General features: G+C 41.5%; 1 protein-coding gene across 5 annotated transcripts in view; it reads right to left on the reverse strand.

Annotated features, from left to right (window-relative positions):
* Positions 1-22,953, reverse strand: part of EBF1 (EBF transcription factor 1) — a 447,546-nt gene that overhangs the window by 15,435 nt on the left and 409,158 nt on the right. For all 5 annotated transcript variants that reach the window (XM_049874229.1, XM_049874228.1, XM_049874227.1 and 2 more), the window contains exons 12-14: positions 2,768-2,833; positions 1,598-1,775; positions 760-939 (exon numbers count right to left, since the gene is read on the reverse strand). In XM_049874229.1, coding sequence (XP_049730186.1) covers positions 760-939; positions 1,598-1,775; positions 2,768-2,833 — 424 coding nt within the window. The remainder of the gene's footprint in view (positions 1-759; positions 940-1,597; positions 1,776-2,767; positions 2,834-22,953) is intronic.

Below are 22,953 nucleotides of genomic sequence, written 5' to 3' on the forward strand. Positions count from 1 at the left end.
CTTTAGGACAGGGACAAGGCACTGAGGAACATTTCTGGTTTCTTTTTTTTTTTTTAGTCTTGCCAGGTTTCCGGAAAAAAATCAAGATGTGTTTTTTTTAATTTTTCATATTTTTTTAAGTACACAGCAAACACAAAGGAAAAAAAAAATTCAGGAGTAACAAAAATCAAAGAAGTCATATTCCAAAAGGGAGAGAGGTGAAGGTTCAGACTGTTGTTACTACACTATATTCCACCAGCACTTTTTATTGTCATTATCGTCATTAGAATTATGATTCGGATTTATTGAACATGCCTCTCATGGAAAAGACATCAGGAAAAGTCCATTACATGCATTACCTTATTTAAGTCCCAAAACAGCTCTACCGGCGGATGCTACTCTCAGCCCCATCTTACAGATGAGAAAACTGAGGTCTGGAGAGGAGATGAACTTGCCCAAGGCCACTCCTTAGTAACTAGAAACAGGAGTCAAACCCATCTCCATCTGACTCCAAGCTTCAGTTCTCGCAGTTACACTATACTGCTGCTTTTGGTTGCAGCAAAGTTCTGCCTGTGAGGAAGCGTTTTAGGGGTGGAAAGTCAGCAAGGGAGAGCAGAAGTTCTACGGGAGGGAGTGGTGCCTTTAGCAGCATCACTTGGGCCCATGTCTTGCAGGATGGGGCTCTTAGGCCGAGGAGACCTACGCAATGGGCCCCACAGGAGGATGCCGAGCCCTTCTAGTGAAAACGCACAGAAACACGGGACACATATCTCTACTTACTGGCATAGGGCGAGTTGGCAGCTGAGCCGTTGAGGAAAGTTGGGGAGCCACCCAAATTGGACATGGCGGCAGTGCCATATCCGTTCATGCTCGTGGTGACGGAGTTATAGTTGGTCTGCTGAGGGGTGGTGCTCGGCACGTACCCATGTGGTGACACGCTGCTTGAGTTGCGAGTGAAACCTGAGGGAGTGGGGGTAAAACCGGGGGTGGAGAGAGGGGTTCAGATGGATTGCAAAACTGGCAGACTCTTGGGGAAGGGGAGGTCTCTGTCTCCTGTCCCCTTACCGCACCCCAGAGGGAAGGGGTCGGCTGATTCATGTGCGTGGGTTGGTGGTGCTAGCTCTGTGATTAAAATGGGAAGCGAGCAAAAGACAGATTTCTTAGGAGATCATAAATACTTAGCAGGGCCGTGAGAAGTGGCAATCCAGGGCCTATAAATTATCATTTTGGAGCAGAAATAAATCCCAATCTAAGAGATGTACCCTGGAGTTAACAGGTTTCTATATTCCCTGGGTGAGAATGATGTGCTTTGGCCCCTCAGAACTTTAATTCCAACCCTCTTTGTGATCTGTCACTCATGGTTTATGGCAAAAAGTCAAACGTATAGATGGCTAAATGCAGGCATGCATCCTTTCTACCCCCTCTGCCAGGGTACTAGGTATGGTAGCTAGATCCCAAATTCTAAAATAATATTTGATACCCACCAACTAGGAATCTCTCTCCTTATAAATAAAATATTTTTTTAATGAAAATTGTTGCATACCAAATAAAACGGAGGGAGCTCAAGGTTTGGGAGAGACAGGGGAAAGGGAAAGAAAAGGAAGAGCAGGTTCCTGACCCTGATTGGTGGCTTGTGATGCTTCGGAGACATTCACGGCCAGTTGCCCACTGAAGGAGTTCACACCCATCATTCCCGCATGGACGGAGGTGTTAGCAAGGGCCGGAAGCTGGTTGTGGTTGCGGGGGACGCTGTACAGGGCCTCTGCGATGTCTGCCGCTCTCTTCAGAATAATTTCCTGAAAAGGACAGGGAATCTTCCCTTTAGCTAGCCTCCATCATACTGCCACTGGCACTACTTCCCGAGTGCTTACTATCTGCCAGGCACGGCACTCACGGCTTTCAATGCTTTCAACCGCCATCAACTTCTGTAACCCTCCTGCCCCCACAAAGTTAGCCTCATCATCATCATACCCATCTCACAAATGAGGGAACTGAGGCCCAGAGAGGCAAAGACCTCACTAAGGACCCTCTTCTATTTGAGGACAGAGCTGGGATTCATAACCCCATACATCTGACATTGAAAACCCATTACCTTGTATACTTCCTCCCAGTATAGGACAGTACCATGGGGTTTTCCTCCTCACCTATAACACAGGAACTCTGGGGTTTGCAGAGATAGGGAGAAACAGAAAGAGACCGAGAGAGACTGACTGCAACTCATCTCCTCTGCTGAATTTGAGGACAAGTTGTAGATGACTCTGTGTCCCTGAGTTGAGTGGGACTGTGTGCCCTGGATGCTGACTCAGGTAACATGAAAAAGGAGCGAATGATTTGTCAGACCCATGAGTTCCTAAGCAATTGAGATCATAGACATGGAGATGCTCTGTGAAATAGAAACAGCCAATAGCATTCAGTCCTCATTGTACCTTTTAAGAGAAATTAAGCCCTTTTTCTCCTCCTAAATTTGCTTGAAAAGCTGAAAGCAATAAAACGAAGCACCAGTAACTCCCTTGTTCAATTATGAAGTACATTCCCACTAAAGATGAGTTTTAAAGGGAGTACCTTTTCTCGTAAGGAAATGATTCAGTGGGGAAGGCAATAAAAGATTTACAAAAGAAGAGAGAATAATTGAATAGCTTTACAACATGTTATATCTGAATCACTTATCCTCTTAACTCATGCGCGTGGTTTTTATACTCTTCATACTTTCTCATTGCAATAAGGATCTGAGCTCGTCCGTTGAATGTGTGAGCATGTTAGGCGCAGGTTAGAGACCCTGCCTGCTCACCTGGTTGTTGTGTGGCATCCCATACAGCGCTTCCACCAGGTCTGCAGCCCTTTTGAGTATTACTTCCTGTCAAGAAAAAGTACATACACGCCTCTGAGTGAAGGCAGGTTGTTGCTATCTTTTCACATGATCACGTCCCAGTTCCCTCTGGCCATACTTTGCCAAGGCACCCGCTTCAAAGGCAGTAGCTTGGGGAACCCCAGAATGGCGTTAAATCGCCAATTTATCTCTGTTCACATACACACTTAATCGAGTCAAAAGGTGAGCATCATTGGTCTTGCAAGATAAAATACATCACTCAATAGTCCGCCATAGGCACGATAAAGCACTCATATGTTTATTGCTGAATACAATTCCAAGGTCATTTACCAGATTACTCCAATCGATGTCGTTCAGTGCAAGTTATGAATCCCTAAGATGTGTTTATTTCGCACTTAATTGCTTATTCCAGGAACCATGACCTTATCAGACAGGTCATTTTCCAGGGATTTCCAATCAATCTTCAGCTACTAGAAACATGTAGCACTAAACTTCCTTTGTTTATCTCCCTGGTGTGGCAGAGCCACAATCCCAGGCTGGTATATAATAAACCCATGCACGGAGCAAAGCACTGCTAGCAAAGGCGCTGACAAGAGGATTCGCCTGCTCCCGGAAGCCCCCTCAGGCCCAATTTTCATGACTGGCAGAATCTGTTTCTTTCACAGGAATTCTTTGCTGTTTCAATATTATTTGTCACTTTCCCTAGTTGCTCATTCCGTTTCATCCTAGAGAAACGCTCTGCTGCTCATTTCAATTGAAGAAAAAAGTATCTCCCTTGGTTCATTGTGGTGGACTTCCATAGTTAACTTGCACATCTGCTTCTGAGAAGATAGGGTTAACTCTACAAAGGTGTGTGTGGTAGTAATTTTTTTTTCATTCTAACCCAAAGAAATCATCCTGTCTTCATTCTGCCTGAATTTTCTGCAGATTCGTTTATAAGGAGTGTAAAAAGGAAAGCAGAGTTGCGCTCAGTATATGTACAATGGAGAATTACCAGAAAACCAACCGTAGATATGGTATGATGATCAGCAGTGATTTGCAAGTAGATAAGTTTACAATTTTTGCTGTGGGTAAAGTTTTCGAAAGAAGTTTACACTTTAAATATTTTACACAATAGATTTCTGCATAGAGAAGCCGTGCTGTTCAATTTTCATAGACTGCAGACGCTGATCAGAAAATAGGGATATAATTGCATTCATTTTGCTGTCACCATAGCCGCTTCAAAAATCCGTGAACAACTCTGGAAATGACAAGCTTTTAGATACATATTAGCATTTTTCAATTTTAAATTCTCTATAATATAAGATAAAATAGTTGTCATACTGCAGTAACTACTTATGACATATATAATGTCCTAAATTCAAAAATGAGATAGGAGGGTTTTGAGTTCTCAATAAACATTCATGCTTGCCGTAAGTTCAGTTATTTTCCACAGAGGGAGCAAAAGGCATTATAAAATCAATGGGGTTTGAATAAATATATTTGAAATCATTTCTTTATTTTTTAATGCACGCTACAAGATAATTTACCATTTTTTTGTTGGCAGTATTGTCTGACCACAGCAGTTAATAACTGGCTACATTATAGGTGCCAGATTCAGCTTGTGCTGCTTTCAGTAAAACCTCGTGGACTTATCTGGCTCTCAGGAAAGATTAAAACAAAACAGGATCAAATTAGTTTATTTATTAAGATTTGACTTCTCTGGGTGTATGTTCATTTATTTCTTCAAATAAATATTTATGTCAGTGTTTGGGGTTGGCAAAAAAGTTTTTTTTTTGTTTTGTTTTTTTCATTTAAGAAAAAAATACAGTTGTCCTGTTTGTCAAAAGCATCATGGGAGGCAGCTGACAGTGGACTTGTGAACTCTACACCTATAACACCATAATTGGGGACATAGAGAGCAGTGCTTCTAATTTTAACTAATTTCACAAAACTAGGGAGAAGGGAAGTTCAAAATAAACTTCAAGATCTTTGAAGTTTCAGTACCTCTGAAAAAATTCCAACTGTCAGGGTATGCTATATATTTGAGTGCCATGTATTTTTGGCGATGAAATTTTTTCAATGACAGAATACTTGTTTCTTTTTCTCCTTATTTCAATACCCAGAGCTCTTGTCACCACTGAATCCTTTGAAAATGAACTATGGGACTCTTCTTTTCTAAAGTAGCAATCTTCTTTGCTCCATGATGCTGGGCATGTTTTTCCATTCGATATATTTTCCTAGGTGGGTCATCAACACAGCCTCAGTTCAGGCCCATGGTCTGGAGGAGAGTGAACCTGAATTGTTTGTCCTGGAAACTATACCCATCAATGATATGCAGCCCATTTAAAAATGGCCTTCATTGCAGGATCAACATTGAGGTTTAAGGGAAAACCCAATTTGGTTCAGCTTGGCAATGTGATTCTGCTTCTATTAGTTATTTCTGCAAATGGGAAGGAGAAAGGAAATTTCTAAGTCCTCTATGAGTTAGTGCAATGGACCTGCAATGTGCTTGGATTTCGGTGACCAGAAAATTGCTCTCACCTCCATGTCATTATGCTCCCAGTGAACTAGCCCCCAAGCGTGTTTGTGTTGGGGATCTAATATATTGCCTTTCAATCAGAGCTGAGAGCCACTGAACACACAGACAGAACATGACGAGCAGGTCAGGAAAGCAATAAAGATTTTACAGAGCTGTCCAAGGTGCTAAATTTACTCAATAATGGGTTTGGCACCATAGTGTTAACCTCTCATTTACTACCAGTTTGAGGGACTAAATTGAAGTAACTGACTTCATTTACCTTGAAATGTATATTTTATGACATTATGTAAGTAGATTGAAAGGGCACTGCAGTTTTAACAATTTAAAGGCCAAAGCATGTTTAAAATGAAACTTGAATATTTATTGTATATTGCACTTAAAGTATATAGAATGTTAAAATGTATTGATTAAATTTGTAAAAGGCATTATAAAAATGACAGGTAATATAAAAGATGTATGTCTTTTAAAATCAAATTGATAGTGTGTGCTATCTCTTCCATGGTCACAAGTGTAATTTTTTTGCAGTTTTATATGGTAATTTGAAAAATCTGTAATTTCATATTAGGAAATGATTGCGCCTGGGATGTTAAAAAAGAAATTTCCCATAAGGGGAAGAGCTGGATATTTCATATAATCTTTTGTCTCTGAAATTGTTCCTAAAGTCTTATTTTTTGTGGCATTAGGAAGGCGCATAGTATAAAAATCCTTCCATCCTAATATGCAATTTTAATATTTCTGAAAAGAAAGAGCACTTGGCTAGTACTAATGTCGAATTTTTCAAGGCACTTATTTGTCAGGAGAGATTTTCTCTTCTTTTCATAATGTTTAAAACGTCCCCCTGTTCACAGTTCAAAACATGAGGGTAGAGATTAGACTCTTCCAAGATAATTAATCCCATCTTTGGATTAAAAAAATATATTCCATTTGGGAGTTGAAAAGACAAATACTAATATCCTAAACATTGAAAAGTCCCAGAATCTCCTTACAAAGCTAATACTCGCTCTCCAATCTACATCCTGAGTCGGACTGTCATGGATTGAATTATGTCCCCCCAAAAATATGTCTATCAACTTGGTTAGGCCACGATGCCCAGTATTGTGTGGTTGTCCTCCATTTCGTGATTGTAATTTCATGTTGAGAGGCTGGGTTTGTAACGCCACCCTCACTCAGGTCACCTCCCTGATCCAAGGTAAAGGGAGTTTTCCTGGGGTGTGGCCTGCACCACCTTTTACTTCTCAAGAGATAAAAGGGAAGCAAGCAGAAAGTTGGGGACCTCATATCACCAAGAAAGCAGCACCAGGAGCAGAGCGCACCCTTTGGACACGGGGTTGCTGTGCCTGGGAAGCTCCTCAACCATGGGAAGATTGAGAACAAGGACCTTCCTCCAGAGCCCACAGAGAGAGAAAGCCTTCCCCCTGGAGCTGACGCCCTGAATTTGGACTTTTAGCCTACTTTACTGTGAGGAAATAAATTTCTCTTTGTTAAAGCCATCCACTTTTGGTATTTCTGTTATAGCAGCACTAGATGACTAAGGCAGATGCCATTTTTCTTTTCATGGCCTTAGATTTCTTCTCTCTTAAAGAAACAGAAAACGTTTTCTCCTTAAAAAACAACCACTTTTCACCACTCTATTTATTCTTACGATGAAAGCCTAACCTTACTGTCTTGCCATGACCATCAGCTGATGATTATGTAAGTGAGAGTCTGAAGAGAAAGAAGTGGCTAAGGCTACCCTGAATCTATTACAAGCCCATAGGAACACTGGGATACTCAAGGAGGACTGAGGTTCCTAGAAATAGCTCAAGTGTAATTGTTGTAGGTTTCACTTACAGTTTGGAACCACTATAAGAAACTGAATGGGTTACAAATACAGGGAGAAAAGTCACCTTTACTTTCTAAGTTGCAAGTCAATCAATTAGCAAATCATTTTTTAGCTTCTTGTTTCCGTAGTAGTTACATAATGATATCACTCTTCAGGACCTTTCTACAGCACAAAGCTACACGGGTACAGACATCATCTCAAGTTATGTTGGTGTTGTTGAGTGCCATTGAGTCGATTTTGATTCATAGCAACCCCCTGTGACAGAGTAGAACAGCCCCCATAGGGCTTTCTAGGCTGTAATCTTCATGGAGGTTGCACAGTGGTTAGGAGCTCAGCTGCAAACCAAAAGGTCAGCAGTTCAAATTCACCAGTTGCTCCTTGAAAACCCTATGGGGCAGTTCTGCTCTGTCCTGTAGGATCACTGAGTCGAAATTTATGGCAACATGTCGGGTTTGGTTTAATCTTTATGAGAGCAGATTGCTAGGTCTTTCTCCTTCAGAGCAACTGCGTGGGTTTGAAAGAGCCGAGTGCTTAACTCTTGCACCTCCAGGGATATTTGGTCTGCAAAGTGTTTTGGAGCCCTGGTGGCACAGTGGGTCAGGCCTCGGCTGCTAACCAAAAGGTTGGCAGTTCAAATCAAGCAGCTCCTTGGAAATCCTATGGGGCAGTTCTACTCTGTCCTATAGGGTCGTTATGAGTTGGAATAGACTCGACAGTGACAGGTTTGATTTTTTGGTTTTTAATCTCTATAGAAGCAGATTGCCAGGTCTTTTGCCTGTGGAGCTACTGGGTAGGTTTGAACCACCAGCCTTTCAGTTAGCAGCCAAGCACTGAACAGTTGGGCCACCAAGGCTCCTTCTCAAGTTAAAATAGGTTACAAAAAATTTCCCCCATCATCTCACTCTATCGTCTTTATCTTCTCTCCGTACATATCTGAACAACTGCTTTCTATTCTGGTTCAGTAAAGTTCTCCTTACCCTAGAAGTAAAACTTTTGGCTCCTTCCTATCTCCATACCTTCATTCCTTTTGCTTTCCCTTTAATTAGAATGCCGGCTTCAATCTGTGACCATTTACAAAGCCATCCTATCCGTATAAGCCTGGTCATGAAGGTAGTAGTGATGGTGATATAAAAATAATAAAAGATAGCTGCCAGGTATTAAAAGCTTCCCACGTGCCTGGAACTGTGCAACATGAACTCATTCAATCTCACAGAGAGTCTCTTAAGGTACTATTCATATCACCATGTGACCAGTGAAGAAACTAAGACTCAAACAGGTTAGCCGACTCTCCCCAAGTTCAGACAGCTGACAAGTGGCTGAGCAAGTATACCTGTTAGACAACAGAACCTGAACCCTTGAGTATAACGCTATTTTACCCACACTAATGCCATTTTTTCCTGATACCCCAGCTCCTAATCTCTCTCATCCCTCTGAAAACAGTGCTGTCTGTACCGCCTACCAGAGCACAGAAGTAGGTATTGTCAGATAATTCTGCTTTAATCTGAGGCACGTTAGTCTCAACACTCCACAACTCGGCTGTAGATTCTTTGAAGCCATGCATGTATCTTAATCTCCTTCTCTAAACTCCCAGCACAGGGTTCAGCATACCACACGCCTTGAGAAATTCTTGTTGAAGGGTTTATTCTAAGATACAGTTACTGATTTTTAAAAGTGCATGCTTAATTTATATGTATGAAATGACAAAGTCATATATTTTGCATGGCTTGTAAAAGCAAATGACTTAAATTTGGTGTTCCATTTGGCTCCAGACTTTTTTTAATCCAATATATAAATTCCCAAAGGTCAAGTTTTGATCACTGTGGGTTTTTTTAATGCCACTTTTTTTTTTTTTTTAATGCATTTGCTCTTTCACTCCTGCTGGCTTGTGCTTACACTTTAATTTTGTGATTAATATAATGAATCATGTCTGGTACAGACATTATCTCAAGTTATAAGCTGCTAGCAACATGAGGTTGGTCTTGATGTATATCAGCCTTTTATTAACTGTACTCTTAGGCCCTTAGAAACACTTAGGTCTCTGCCTTTCTTTCCCAAGAAAGCCGCCTAGGGAAACAGGCATATCACTTCTACTATGCAAACAGGCCCCTCATCTTTCCTTCTGTTTCATGACAGTAAAATCACTGAGGATTATTCCACCTTCCATGGGAGTCTTCTCTTTAGTATCTGACCTCAAATGTGTAGCAAATAAATTCATATTCATTGGCCATATTTCTTCTTCCAGGGAGAAAGTTATCTAATTGTCCAGTGCTGGGACCACTTATAAACCCAATTCAGTGTTTTGGTTACCTTGAACCTAGATGACCAGGAGACAGGGCCTGAGCTTTCTTTCTTTCATACCACTTGCAGGCCAGCTCTTAGTGCCGAGTGGGTATTCACTTACCAATAAAACATTAACTCTTAAGGTTCGGAATCAGATTTTGGGACTCTTGGAACACCCTCATAGAATTAAGGCCCACAAATATTTCAGTAATTCGGGAGGACAATCTGAGTTTGGGGCTTCATGTTTTCCCAACTGGGAAATAATTTTTTGAGAGTTATGGAGGAAAACAGAAGTTAAACTACAAGCATCAGTTATCAAAGTCAAGTTGACTTGGGTGATGCCTGAGAAAGAAGCACATGAGTTGTCTGTCACTGCAAATTTCCCTGACACCCATTTATCACCAATCTACTTTGTCTCATCAGGGGATTCAAGACAAACATCAGCAACATAAAACGAAGTGGAGTGGCAGAATCAGTCCTGATTTAGAGATGATAAGTACCTATCAATGGAATCAGCATTGAGTTCATTCACCTCCTCCTTCAGGAGTTTACTCAAAAAAAAAAAAAAGGGCCCAGAAATTCAGTTTAAATGCAGATTCTGAATAGTCCTTTCAGCCCACTAGCCTTTAAGCCCTGGTTCTTTCTCCTCTTGCTTCTGAAAGTCTGGAAGACATTCCTGATTGGAAAGCCCAAAAAATTGATTGGACATTTCTTGTAGCCCATTTCCCACAGAGCTGAAAGTACGATGCAATAAATACTAGTTGTCCTGAGATACATTTCTGTGGAGGCTTGTTCTATAGCCCAACTTCCTTTGTGTTTATTTAGCCAAATGGAAAATTCCACAATGGCAGACTTTGTATTCTAAAACACCAGTATAATGAGGGCAGTGAGGGAAGGAGTAAAATAAACCAAAATAACATTTGAATACTGTTTAGTTTCCGATCCTCAGAGACATTCCTCAAATTTTTCATTTTTCTGGTAATACGAACTTCTCAAAATAGAGCTTACCGCAGATCATTAGAAGCCTTTAGTGTCATATTTTAAACACCATTTATTCATAAGCCCTATGACTGAGAAGAGTCACTTATACTTTAGCATGGATACAATTATATATGTTTCTGTTGAAAGGGGCATTCTCATTATGACTAAGGACCACTTTAGACTACATTGAAGTGGAAAGGGGGAACATAGATGAGGTAGAGGTAGCAAGCAATTATTTCTAGGGAGGCATAAAATGCCAAATATGTAACAATTACATTTTACAACCCTATATTCTAAAAACTTCATCGTATTTTATTACATAAGGAGCTTCAGCTTCAGCTGTGACTACCGTACAGAATATTCTAGCACATGTGCCTTGCTCAGATTCTTTAAAGAAAAATATTGAAGCCACAATCAAAATCTGCAGAAATTTGCAGAAACAAAGAAATAAAATATTTTGAAAAGGCTCTACTGTTATTACCATAAGAGGCCAAGGCATCAAAAGCATGCTAGTGCAGAGAAAATGAAGGGGGGTACTTCTGAAACTCATCTAATCTTAAAGTTGATTTTATGCTCAGGTTAGATGACAGCCCTCTTACTTCTCAAACAATTATTATAGATCCTCACCCAGCCATGGCTGGAGTCACACCAGGTAGCTTTGCCTTTATTTCATACATAGCATAGGAATCTTCTGGATCATACGAAATTAAAGTAGGTTGTATGCTAACACAGCTATATCAACGTAAGACATACTAACTTACATGACTGACTTTTACAGTGGAAAGAAAAAGGCTGTTTTGAAGCAGTTGTTATTGCCTCAATGGAAAAAAAAAAATCAATGGAAGTGAAATGAACAAGACATTTTGTCTGAGTTGCAGTTAATACCACTGAAGAGCTATAGATATTAAAAGGTCAACAAATAAATTAGCCAGAGTGTTATGAAATGAATGATTTGGCTTATAATTTTATTGAGTCAAAATTGTTCGCTGCCTATTAGACCAGGTAATTTTTATCTGGTGCCTCAATTACTGTTCTGTAAGCAATAATATAGTTGTAAGAGCTGTTGGTTCGATCGTGTGACCTCTGAGAAGCTGACTAGGACAGCTGACTTTACTATGATGGATAACTAAGCTTGGTCTCCACGAGGTGCCAAGCCTTCCTTTCCTGCAAGGGGATCTCATAAAAGAAACATTACAGCTTGATTCATTTTGCCAAAATGTTCGACTTTTCGAGTGTCAGCAGTTAAGTATAAATTGTGAAACCAGGTATTCCTGAGAAGAGTTATGACAATGGCTTTCCCCCTCTTTTTTGGTCTCCTAGCATTCGCTTCTAAATGGTGTCATGGTAATTGGTGAATGGGAGCCTGGGGTGCTTCCCGCCACAAATACAGTGAAAAATGGTGTCTGCACCCTTGTGAGGCTGACCTGCTTGGAGGTACAGAGCTGAACTTGCTAACCTCTGGTCAGCTCTTCTGATTCCAATTCACTGTACTGCTTTAAGGCCAAGGCTCCGGGTTAGGTCCTGCTGAGTGGCCTTGGAAATCAACTTTCTGATCAGGATAAAAGTCTCTGCTTAAAGAGAGGTGTCTTTTTCAGGGGTAGGTTGTAAAGTCAGCACATGAAACAAAAACTGCCTAGAGTCAAAATTATCCTTGAAAATCTTTTAAATCTCCTTTAAGTCGCCAAGGCCTGGGCCCTTAGGAACACAAAAGCTAAAAATTAACTACTTCTGTTTTTCTTTGCCTTTTGCCTGTAGCTCCCCTTTCCCCACAGCAAGGCAGATTAAGTATCTAGCTTGAAGGAAAAAGTACCACTGAATAAACAAAGATATTTATTTGTCATATATACATACGTGTATATATGTGTGTTTGGTGTGTGTGTTGTTGTTGTTGTTGTTACTGTTACTAGGTACCATAGAGTTGATTTCAACTCATAGCAACCCCATGTGACAGAGTAGAACTGTCCCATGGGATTTTCTTAGCTGTAATCTTTACAGAAGCTGATCAACAGGTAGTCTCCTGCAGAGTTGCTGGGTGGGTTCGGACTGCCAACCTAAACAGCTGAGTACTTAATTGCTGTGCCACCAGGGCTCTTTGTGTGTGTACAAATGCATGTATACATTTATGCTTTGGGACAAGCACATGTAGTTAAGTTCAGTAAGTGACATGTGCCCATGCTGGAACTTTAAGGATATTTAAGTGAGTCAGAGATACAATTTGCTTTTGTTCTTAAATTGTTGAACATCATCATTTATTATATGTACCTCCAGATGAGCGGTATCTGTGAATGATGATTCCCCAGGTTTTACAGATGGTCCTGAGTAAAACTGCAATTAAAATCCACTGCCTCGAGACGGCTGGGGCTGGGTACTTATCACTCCAATGGTTAATTGAAGTGTTACTCAGGGCTGAAAACAGTGAATGAGGTTCAAGACCTCCTGGAGTCTCTGTTCCTAAGGGTTTCAGCCTATAAGAAAAGGGTGGTTAGATGATTGGGAAGGTAGAAATGAATTTCCCTTGTTCCTCCTGTTACTTCTCCTTGAACTCATGAGTAATTATAGTCAATGCCCCTGTACATGGGGTGTGATACAAAGAAGGTTAAACTTAATCTCATTCATCAAGGGCTCAATACCAAAAAAAAAAAAAAAAAAAACCTTAAAAGAGTTCCAGAACTCAGCTCTTGGAGTAGCTATTATTACAGTCCTACCACAAGGACTCTGCAACTAAAGAGAAAAAGAATAATCTCCAAGATTTTGTGTGTGTGGTGTTTTAAATTCTTGCTGCCACTTTCTCCTACCTCAGCCATTTGTGAGCTAACCTCAGTCTATGCCACCGCTACCCGCCTCCCACGCCAAGCTTGAGGGATTTTAAAATGGGTTTGCAAAATTGCCTTTGTTCTTAAAACTCCTTTTGCTTAATTCTGGAGGCAGAGCTTAGGGTTATTGGCTCTAGAGTCCAATAGACTTGGCCCAAATCCATGCTCCACCATTTATGAGCAGTGTAAATGCCTGCCTCTGTTTCCCTGTCTGTAAAACCAGATTAATATCAGTACTGCTCCAGTGGCTAAATGAGATAACGCATGGAGTCTTTAGTATGGCACCTGACATATTTAGTGTTTATCAAGCAACAGCTAAAAATCATATTGAAAATCTCCACTTATTTTCCAGGAAACTTTGGCAGGTTATATGCATTTTTACAGCCAACATGTATTGTATGCCTCCCTGAGATACCATCTTATTTGCAAAAGTGTAAAAGATGCTGATGGGACTAATGTTGAGGAAGTACAGTGAGGTAGAAAGCCTCTGTTTACTAGCTGCATACAATTGAGCAGTTTACTTGACCTCTTTGAGCCTCAGTTTCTCCATCCATAAAATAGACATGACACATCAATGACGAGCAGAATAACTTACTGCAAAATAAATCAGTTCATGATAAAATAATCTAAAGAAAAGAGAATTATGACTTGTGGAGAGTCACGAACCTTTCAACAAAGCTAAGTAGGGTGTTGGTGGTGTGGTTGTTAAGAGCTTGGCTGCTAACCAAAAGGTCAACAGTTCAAATCTGCCAGCCACTCCTTGGAAACCCTTTGGGGCAGTTCTACTCTGTCCTATAGGGTCACTATGAGTCAGAATCAACTCAACGGCAATGGGTTTTTTTTTTTTTCCTGGTGGGGGTAATGCCCTTCTCACAAGAAAAACTACTTGCGTGCATATGTGCATGTGCAAACTCATGACACACACACCCACATACACACACGTTTCTGCCTACAATTCCAGGGGATGCATAGATCTAAGGCTAAACTTCCAAGATAAAAGAAGCATCTGAGAGGTGGAAACCAGCCCCCTAAGGAGCCCTGATGATACAATGGTTAAGCACTTGGCTGCTAACCCACAGGTGGTGATTCAAAGCCACTCGGTGATGCCACAGGAGAAAGGCCTCATGATCTGCTCCAGTAAAGGTCGTTGTAGTTAAGTGTCGTTGGGTTGGTCCTGACTCATAGCGACCCCATGTACCACAGAAGGAAACACTGCCCACTTCTGCACCGTCCTTACAATCATTGTGATGCTCGAGCCTATTGTTGCAGCCACTGTGTTAATCCATCTCATTGAGGATCTTCCTGTTTTCTGTTGACTCTCTACCAAGCATGATGTCCTTCTCCAGGGAGTGATCTCTCCTGACAACATGTCCAGAGTACGTAAGACACAGTCTCGCCATCCTTCCTTCTAAGGAACTTTCCGGTTGTACTTCTTCCAAGACAGATTACAGCCTAGAAAACCCTATGGGACGGTTCTACTCTGTCACGTGGGGTCGCTATGAGTTGGTAATTGACTTGGCAGCACACAACAATAACAACCAACCCCCTAAGATGAGTAAATTACCAAAACAGGGAGATGAAATTTCCTTGTAGGTTCTCTGGCAGCTGTAGGGGAGAAGGGAGTAAACAGCATTCCACGGTTTGTGTTTTTGACAAGAGAATGCAAAGACAAAATGCTTCCTGGACACGTGCGTTTTTCCCAAGAGTTGTATATACCATAAATCTTGCTTTCGTTTGTGCTTTTGTTTGAGTAAGGTCAGTTTTGTTTCTGGACATAACGTTAATAGAGTTTCCTTAAATTAAAACAATAAACAAATCTGAGAGAGCACGCGGCCAGTGCCACAGCACGGAAGATAAAGATGTAGGGATTTTCTTTATCTTTTTGAAACTTAGTCATGCCCTTCCCTGCTCACAGGCAATGTGGTTATGCAAAGATTTCTTATTTGTATTTTCACTGATGCAACTGCAGGTTTTGAATTAGTGATAGTCTTTGCATAAAGACTAAAACAATAAAAGCATAATTAGCATACATCGTATACAGCCGACTCCAGTTTTATTTTGCCCCAGCTCTGTTTTTCTGTATTTATGATAAATCAGTAAACACCAGAGCTCTTTGGGGAGGGCGATTTTGGGTCTCATCTCTCCATTGAGCAAAAATAGTGCCTGAGACTAGAGCCTGAATTTCAATTTTGCAAGTGTACAGTTGAACTGAATAATACTTGGCACAATGCAGTGCACAACTGAGCCACTAAATGGCTGATTTACTAAATTATTATTAGATGAGCCCTTGCTGTTCCAAATGAAAGTGCAGTCACTGTCTTCCTTCGTGGTGTGTTCAAATTGTTCTGTGTTTAAATATTCAGCATGAGGCTAATGTGAACTGATGAACTGAGACTATAAACATTCACTTTCAATACAGACAGAGCGACAGAGATGCAACATATCATGTGGCCTGTGGAGGTGAAAATGATTTATATTTAAGGATGTTGCTGCCTACTTCCATTACTTTAAGGCACTCTTAATTAGTATGGTGTTTGAAATGACTAATTCCCGTGTACAGGAAGAGCAGCTTCATGGAGACTGAGATTTTCGCGTGCCAATGAAGGGGAAGCGACCATCAGGGTTTGCTGCCTCTGTAGTTCAGCTCCTTGAGTTTTTTCACGGTGGGATGCACAGCACCATTGTGGTAATATGTCTGCCAGATCAACTATGGTTTTTGACATTCAGTGATTTTTTTAGATCTACTCAAAGGGTCTGTAATTTATCCCCCTACAATACAATCCGCCTATAATCCATCCTCCTACAATCCCATTCATCCCCCCAAAACCTATCCTCCCTACAGCCCATCCTCCATAGTCCATCCTCCCCTACAACTGATCCCTCCTACAATCCTGTCCCCTACAATCCATCTCCCTATAACCCAGACCCCAACGATTCATCCCACTATAACCCAGACCCCCTACTACCCAGTCTCCTACAATCCATTCCCCTTAGAATTCATCCCCTCTACGATCTGACCCCTCTATAATCTAAAACCCCTATAATCCATTTCCCTAATGACCCATGCCCCCTACAATCCATCCCCCTTCAACCCAGTCCCCTTACAACCTATCCCCCCTGTGATCCACTCCTCTACAATCCAATTGGAGCCCTGGTGGTGCAGTGGTTAAGAGCTCAGCTGCTAACCAAAAGGCTGGCCGTTCAAATCCACCAGCCACTCCTTGAAAACCCTATGTGGCAATTCTACTCTGTCCTATAGGGTCGGTATGGGTCAGAATAGACTCAAAAGTAATTTTTTTTTTTTTTTTTTACAATTCAATCCCTCTATAATCCAGCCTCTCTACAATCCATATCTACCACACAGCCCCATGAGTTCCCCACCCCTTGTCTCAACAGCTTCCTCAATGACACCTGCTGGAACGAACAGCAACCCTTTGCTCCTTGGACAAATATAACCCCTCCTCCCTCTCCCCCTTTGAGGGCAGTTATAGGCAAGCACTTAAAATACTGTGATCACTTACAGTAGATTAGAATTTTTTATTGGTGCCGTGTTGCCATAACAACACGAAGACAGCAGATGACTTAAGCTAAGCTTGCAAAGCAAAAGGCTGCTCATCTGGCAGTTAAAATGAATACAGTTCATTTCACAAGTTTCCCATATGGACTCTTAGTGTATGGTAATGAGGAGACCATATGGTGAGAGAAAATGCACTGAGAACAATTGGGTTCCGCTGGCTGAGTGGGAAGTTGGGAGCGAAAACTCGGGTGAGAGGTTCCGGTGCGCTCTCTGGGTTCAAGGTTTCGTTGAGGTTTGTTTGGGATGGTTGTTTTCCATAGGGGGTTCGCATTTCTTAATCTGTTCCTTAATATGTCGACTGTGCGAAATGACAAACATCTTGCAAATTTTGCAATATCATTCATCACAAACTGTCAGCAGTGTTTGCAGATCTGACTTGCAAGATCTTCTAAATGTGTTGTTCTTAAAAGGCAACACTACTAAGTTTTTAGACAAAGTGCAGGAAAATTTAAGCACTTCTGACAAGCAGAAACATTAACAATAATCATTTTAAAAACACTTGCATCTGTTGCCTGCGTGTTTAGTTGTAAATAATGCTAGGATGTATAAAAGCTTTAAAGTAAAAAATGTAATAAATACTTTTTATTTTGTTTCATAGAGGACAAAAAATGCTCTGAGCCATGTATATGCACTATCTATATACGTGCAAAGCTACAGAGACTAGAGATGCACGGAGCCCATTCTCCTTACTAATAACCAGATTGGAAACCTGGGAGGACAGCTTGAAAAAGGCTCCGAAGTCAATTCTGTACTATACATGCTTCATAAAAGATGAATTTAAATGTATTAGTTAGACACGGTGAGCTAAATTAGAAGGTCAGGCAGGGCTGGGAGGGCTGAAAAAATCACACAACCAATGAGTGTAATTACTCTTTTTTAAGTCTATTAAGTGGTGTTGTTCTATCAAGGCTCAGGGGTATAGGACATGAAGAACAAGATAAAGTAATGTGTATTTATTACTCCCACTGGATCAATTTACTAGATATTTTCAGCTCCATAAAGCAAAATACACAAATGCAGCTTTTGTTACTTTTCTCAAACTGCTTTATTTTCTCTAAAAGAGGGACTGGCTTTTGCAGAAAAAACATTGGCCTTGTGTGGAGGTCCCCAGGCCAATTCCTCTCAGTGGGGAGTTGGGAGAAAGCTGGTGAGCATTTAAGCAGGGTGGCAGCTAGGTGTGGGTGAAGGACAGAGAAGCTAATCCCCTCAAGGCAGAATTACGTAGATTTCCAGATCTGAAGAAGTGGGAATTCAGTGTAGCAGGAAGAAGAGATTTTCAAGTTAGAAGACCTCAGTTTGCATCTTGGTTTTCACACTGGCTAGTCGTGAAGTCTAGGCAAGTTGTTAGACCTCTGGCAACTCTGATGCCTCATCTATGAAGTGGTGAGTACCCACGGTGCGGGGATTATTGGCCACCCTTCTCTGAAGTCTTACTATCTGCCAAGAATACATGTTTGTGTAAATTATCTCACTAATTCCTAACAGCAATGCTGTGGGTTAGCTGTTTTACAAAAGAGAAAGTAAGGCTCGGCCAGATTAAGTCATGTGCAAAAATAGTTTGTGCTCATCTATGGAGCCCTGGTGGCACAGTGGTTAAGAGCTTGGCTGCTAACCAAAAGGTTGGCAGTTGGAAGCCACCAGTCACTCCTTGGGAACCCTATGGGGGCAGTTCTACTCTGTAACACGTGGGGTTGCCATGAGTCAGAATTGACTCTATGGCAATGAGTTTAGTTCTTTTATTTATTTATTTGGACCAAGTGATCAAGCTGGTTTTTGAAATTCACATCTGTCTGACCGAACAGCCCACTCTCTAGGCCTCTATGCTCCTGAAGAACTCTGGTAAAAAAGTGGAAACAACCCAAGTGTCCATCGACAGATAAAGAGATAGAATACTATTCAGCCATAAAGATTAAGTCCTGATACACGCTATAACAGGGATAAAACTTGAAGACATCATGCTGAGTGAAGTCAGTCAGTCCCAATGAGACAAATATTGTATGATTTATACTGAATATCTGGAATAGGCAAATGGATACAGACCGAAGTTTATTAGTAGTTATAGGGGCTGAGGAGAGCGGAAAATGGGGAGTTATGGTTGAATGGGTACAGAGTGTCTGTTTGGGTGATGAAAATCAAATGGAAATGGGGTGTGGTGATAGCTGCACATGGTGAATGTTAGGAACGTCACTGAAATGTACACTTTAAAATGGTTAATACGTCAAATGGTTTGTTATATAAATATTACAACAATAAAATTAAAAAATATATATAGATACATAGAAAGCCTTTGTAATGCACTGCCGAGCAGAGCTAACACAGAGCGCTGGCTAAGCCCAGGGTCTGCCTTCACTGCCTATTGAGCTAAAGCTCTCTGACCACTCGTGAAGACAGCTAACAAATTGAAAGGCGACAGAGACAACCTTTGTCTTCAGACCAGCAAGGATCCTTGCCAGAATGTTTGTGGGTTGCATCATGTAACTCAGCATCTAAGTTTCTGACTAACCAGGTTCCCCCCACCGAGACATCTATGTTATAAGAGAAGTTAACCTTCACCCCAAAGTTGTTCACATGTTCCTTTCGCTCCTGCCAGGATCCTGAGTGGAAGGCAGGTCTGTATAAAACACAAATGGGACACAGTGATTTTAAAGCCTTGGCTTGCCCTTCTCTACGAGCATATGAAAAAGGAATTAAAAAAAAATCTGAGATTCACATAATTGTAGCATTTTAAGTTTGTGGATATAGCAACTATCCCTGATGGTGACTTTCAGGGACAAAATGATTTCAAGAGAAGGATTCTGCTTGCGCCCATTTTCTCATTTGGTAAATGGGAACCATGTCTGCTTTCACAGAGTATGTCACAAGAGGGGAGCTAGTAAAACAAAGCCTGGACACATTCTTGAAAAAAGCACAATGCAGTATACAAAGGCGTATTATTACGGAAAGCTGTCTGCTGGGTCACTGGAGCAGTTTCATTTGACAGAATATGTGGGTGGTTATATGAATCTAGTTTTGTCTATTCACAAACACATGGGTTTAATAAAGTGGAGTTTGTTTTTTAAGGTGTGTGGTCCACGGCTCACTGAAACACTCCTGTTTGACAAACACTGGCCATGATTCTAAGAAAGGCGGAGCCCCTTTTCATCCCTCTAGCAACTGACAGCAGGAGTATAAATCTCTCAAGTCCACAGGAATACCTTGTGCTTGCTCCATCCGCTACTTCCTGACCCTGACCTTGAACTCTTGCTCCACCTTAACATTCAGAGCCAAGAGGACAGCCATTCTGATTTGAGTCACATTAGAGCTTCCTGGAGTGGGCTCCCGCCAAAGTCCTTGCACGGTTAAGAGACTCGATGCCAGCTATGGAGTGTTTCCTTAGCACACAAATCCATTGTGTCCTTGATTACTCTCCTCAAACCCAGGAAAAGGGGCTGGGAATTTCACCATCAGGCCGCCAGGGACAAAGTGACACATGTCTTTGCTATTTGTCCAACATTTCTGACCATGACATGCAACGTCAAAAATGTTTTTAAAAGTAAATACACAACACCGAACCTTATATTCCTATTTCTTGCCTTCCTTTATGAATACGGAAAGTACCGCCTGGCTTCTTTAGATCTCAGCTCTGAAACTAGATCGTCTTCTATTTTTCAATAAATATTTACGGATGGCAGGCACGGGCCAAATATTCTGCCAAGGGCACACAGGAGATTGCCTTTTTATCTTTACATGATCCCTAAGAGGTAAAAAACCAACCCACTGCCGTCAAGTCGATTCCAACTCATAGCAACCCTGTAGGACAGAGTAGAACTGCCTGGTAGAGTTTCCAAGGAGCACCTGGCAGATTTGAACTGCCGACCTCTTGGTTAACAGCAGTAGCACTTAACCACTACGCCACCAGGGTTTCCCCCTAAGAGGTAGGCACTACTATTATCCCCATTTCATAGATGAAGAAACTGAGACACAGAAGATAAACTACACACTCAACCACATACCAGGTTTAAGATTTTCTCCTCTGCGGGGATTGGATGGAAGAGCTGTTGGAAACAAGGGCCCCACTCTCACTCAATTGACAAATAATCATAGCTACCTTCTGTTGAATGCTAAATAATTGATAAAAAATAACAACCTGACAAGGTAGGAATGATCACATTCCTATTCAACAGGAAAGAAAACTGAGGCACAGAGAGAGAAAGAACTTTGACCCAGGTTGCATAGCTAGTAAGTACCAGAGCTCTGAGTTCCACCCTGTCCAATCTGACTCTCCAGTCTGTGCCCTCAACCCCTCCAGCAGACTCTAGAGGACTCAAATGTTAAATGTAAAGGGAAGATGGTGCCAAAATAGAGACAACAGGAAGAATCTGCCATTAAACCCATGCCTTTGTTCTACAATTAAGACACCTAAGGCACCCATCATTGGGTAGACACAAAATCATTGTGCTATAAAATAAATGATTTCACTTAGGAAATCTGCAGGAGCTAAATTCTTAGTAACTAACTAACGAGTTCTAACTAACTAACCAACCAGTTTTCACCAAGTCGACTCTGATTCATGGCGGCCCTATGTGTGTCAGAGGAGACCTGTGCACCACAGGGTTTTCTATAGCTGATTTTTTTGGAAGTAGATCACCAGGCCTTTCTTCCAGGGTGTCTCTGGGCTGACTCGAACCTCCAAATTTTTGGTTAGCAGCCGAGCACGTTAACCATTTGCACCTCCCAGCAACTTCAGGTTCTTAGTACACCCATTGCCGTCGAGTCAATTCCGACTCATAGTGACTCCATAGGACAGAGTAGAACTGCTCCACAGGGCTTCCAAGGATGTCATCTTTACGGAAGCAGACTGCCACGTCTTTCTCCCAAAGAGCGGCTGGTGGGTTCAAATATCCAACCTTTCGATTAGCAGCTAAGCACTAATCAACACGCAACCAGGGTTCATTTCTGCCTACATGGCTCTATTCTTACTAGACGGAGATAAAGAGATATCCTTCAACAGCATGGCTATGCTATGAAAGGAGGCTGTCACTCATTATATAATTAGATTATTTAATTGCTCACCAAGAACAAGTCAGAGAAGGGGAAGAAGAAAGGCCTGTAAGACGGAGGCCCTTTCAAAGGCAAGGATGTAGACACATTGAGATATTATATGATTTCTTCCTCAGGTCAAATGCTTTCAAGAAGTTTTTACCAAGGTGAACTGTGTTCAGCTGAAGTGAGGCTGCTCCGAGAACCAGAAGGATGAGACCAAAGGCTAGGTGGTCCTTCCCTGAGATCAAGGTAGAGGACAGATGCCTTTGCTGATCACAGTCCTTCCTCTCCTTGGGCAGGTAGCAACCTCCCTCCCCCAGCTTCTTTCTGGACAAGGACAGGGCCTGTTCTGACAGGTGGCGCTGCCTACAAGTGCAGCAGGTACACAGGTAGGATTTGATGAAACACTGATCCTCCGAGGAGGTTCATTGGGCTAGGAAAGTTCCCAATTCCATTTTTATAAGTATTTCATGAGGATAAAGAGACCTAGAAATGACATGTCTCTAGACTACTGTGGCAGGAAAAAGGTCCTCTCAAATCCTCACTTAATTTATACTAGTTTTCCCCATGCGGTAAATGGAATTTCTCTTTGCTGTCGGCGAACGGTAGTTTTCTCTTAACCTGCCTCAGTGTCCTCAACTAACTCTGCACTTGAACTTCTTTAGAATTTAACTGCACTCTCCTCGGAGGCCTTGCAGAGCTTTGGTTACACTTTTGTTAAATGTGCCTATTATTTTCTACCATGCTTAGTTGTGTGTGATGATCGCTCTGACACAGGGCCCAAGCTCCTCAGTTTCAACTTGATAACAGGTACAGAACAGAAGTCAATGAAAGTTAATTTCCCTCTTTCTGCACTGGCAATTAATGACATATTGCTGCATGATACACACACACACACACACACACACACATACACATATACACACTATACTGTGTCTTGAATTTTTGTTCAATTTTGCATATATTTGTACCTTATTTCCCAACTAGGTGGATTGTATCTGGAGGAAAGAGGCTCTGTCTTATTTTCCTAGTCATGAGATCTACCAATATGTCTTCTTTTGAGCTCTGGCTTTCTCCCATCGCCAGGGATAAGGATGGATCTTCACGTAGGTAGAAATGTGATGTACTTCT

This window comes from Elephas maximus, chromosome 2, assembly GCF_024166365.1.
Source record: "Elephas maximus indicus isolate mEleMax1 chromosome 2, mEleMax1 primary haplotype, whole genome shotgun sequence".
NCBI lineage: Eukaryota > Metazoa > Chordata > Mammalia > Proboscidea > Elephantidae > Elephas > Elephas maximus.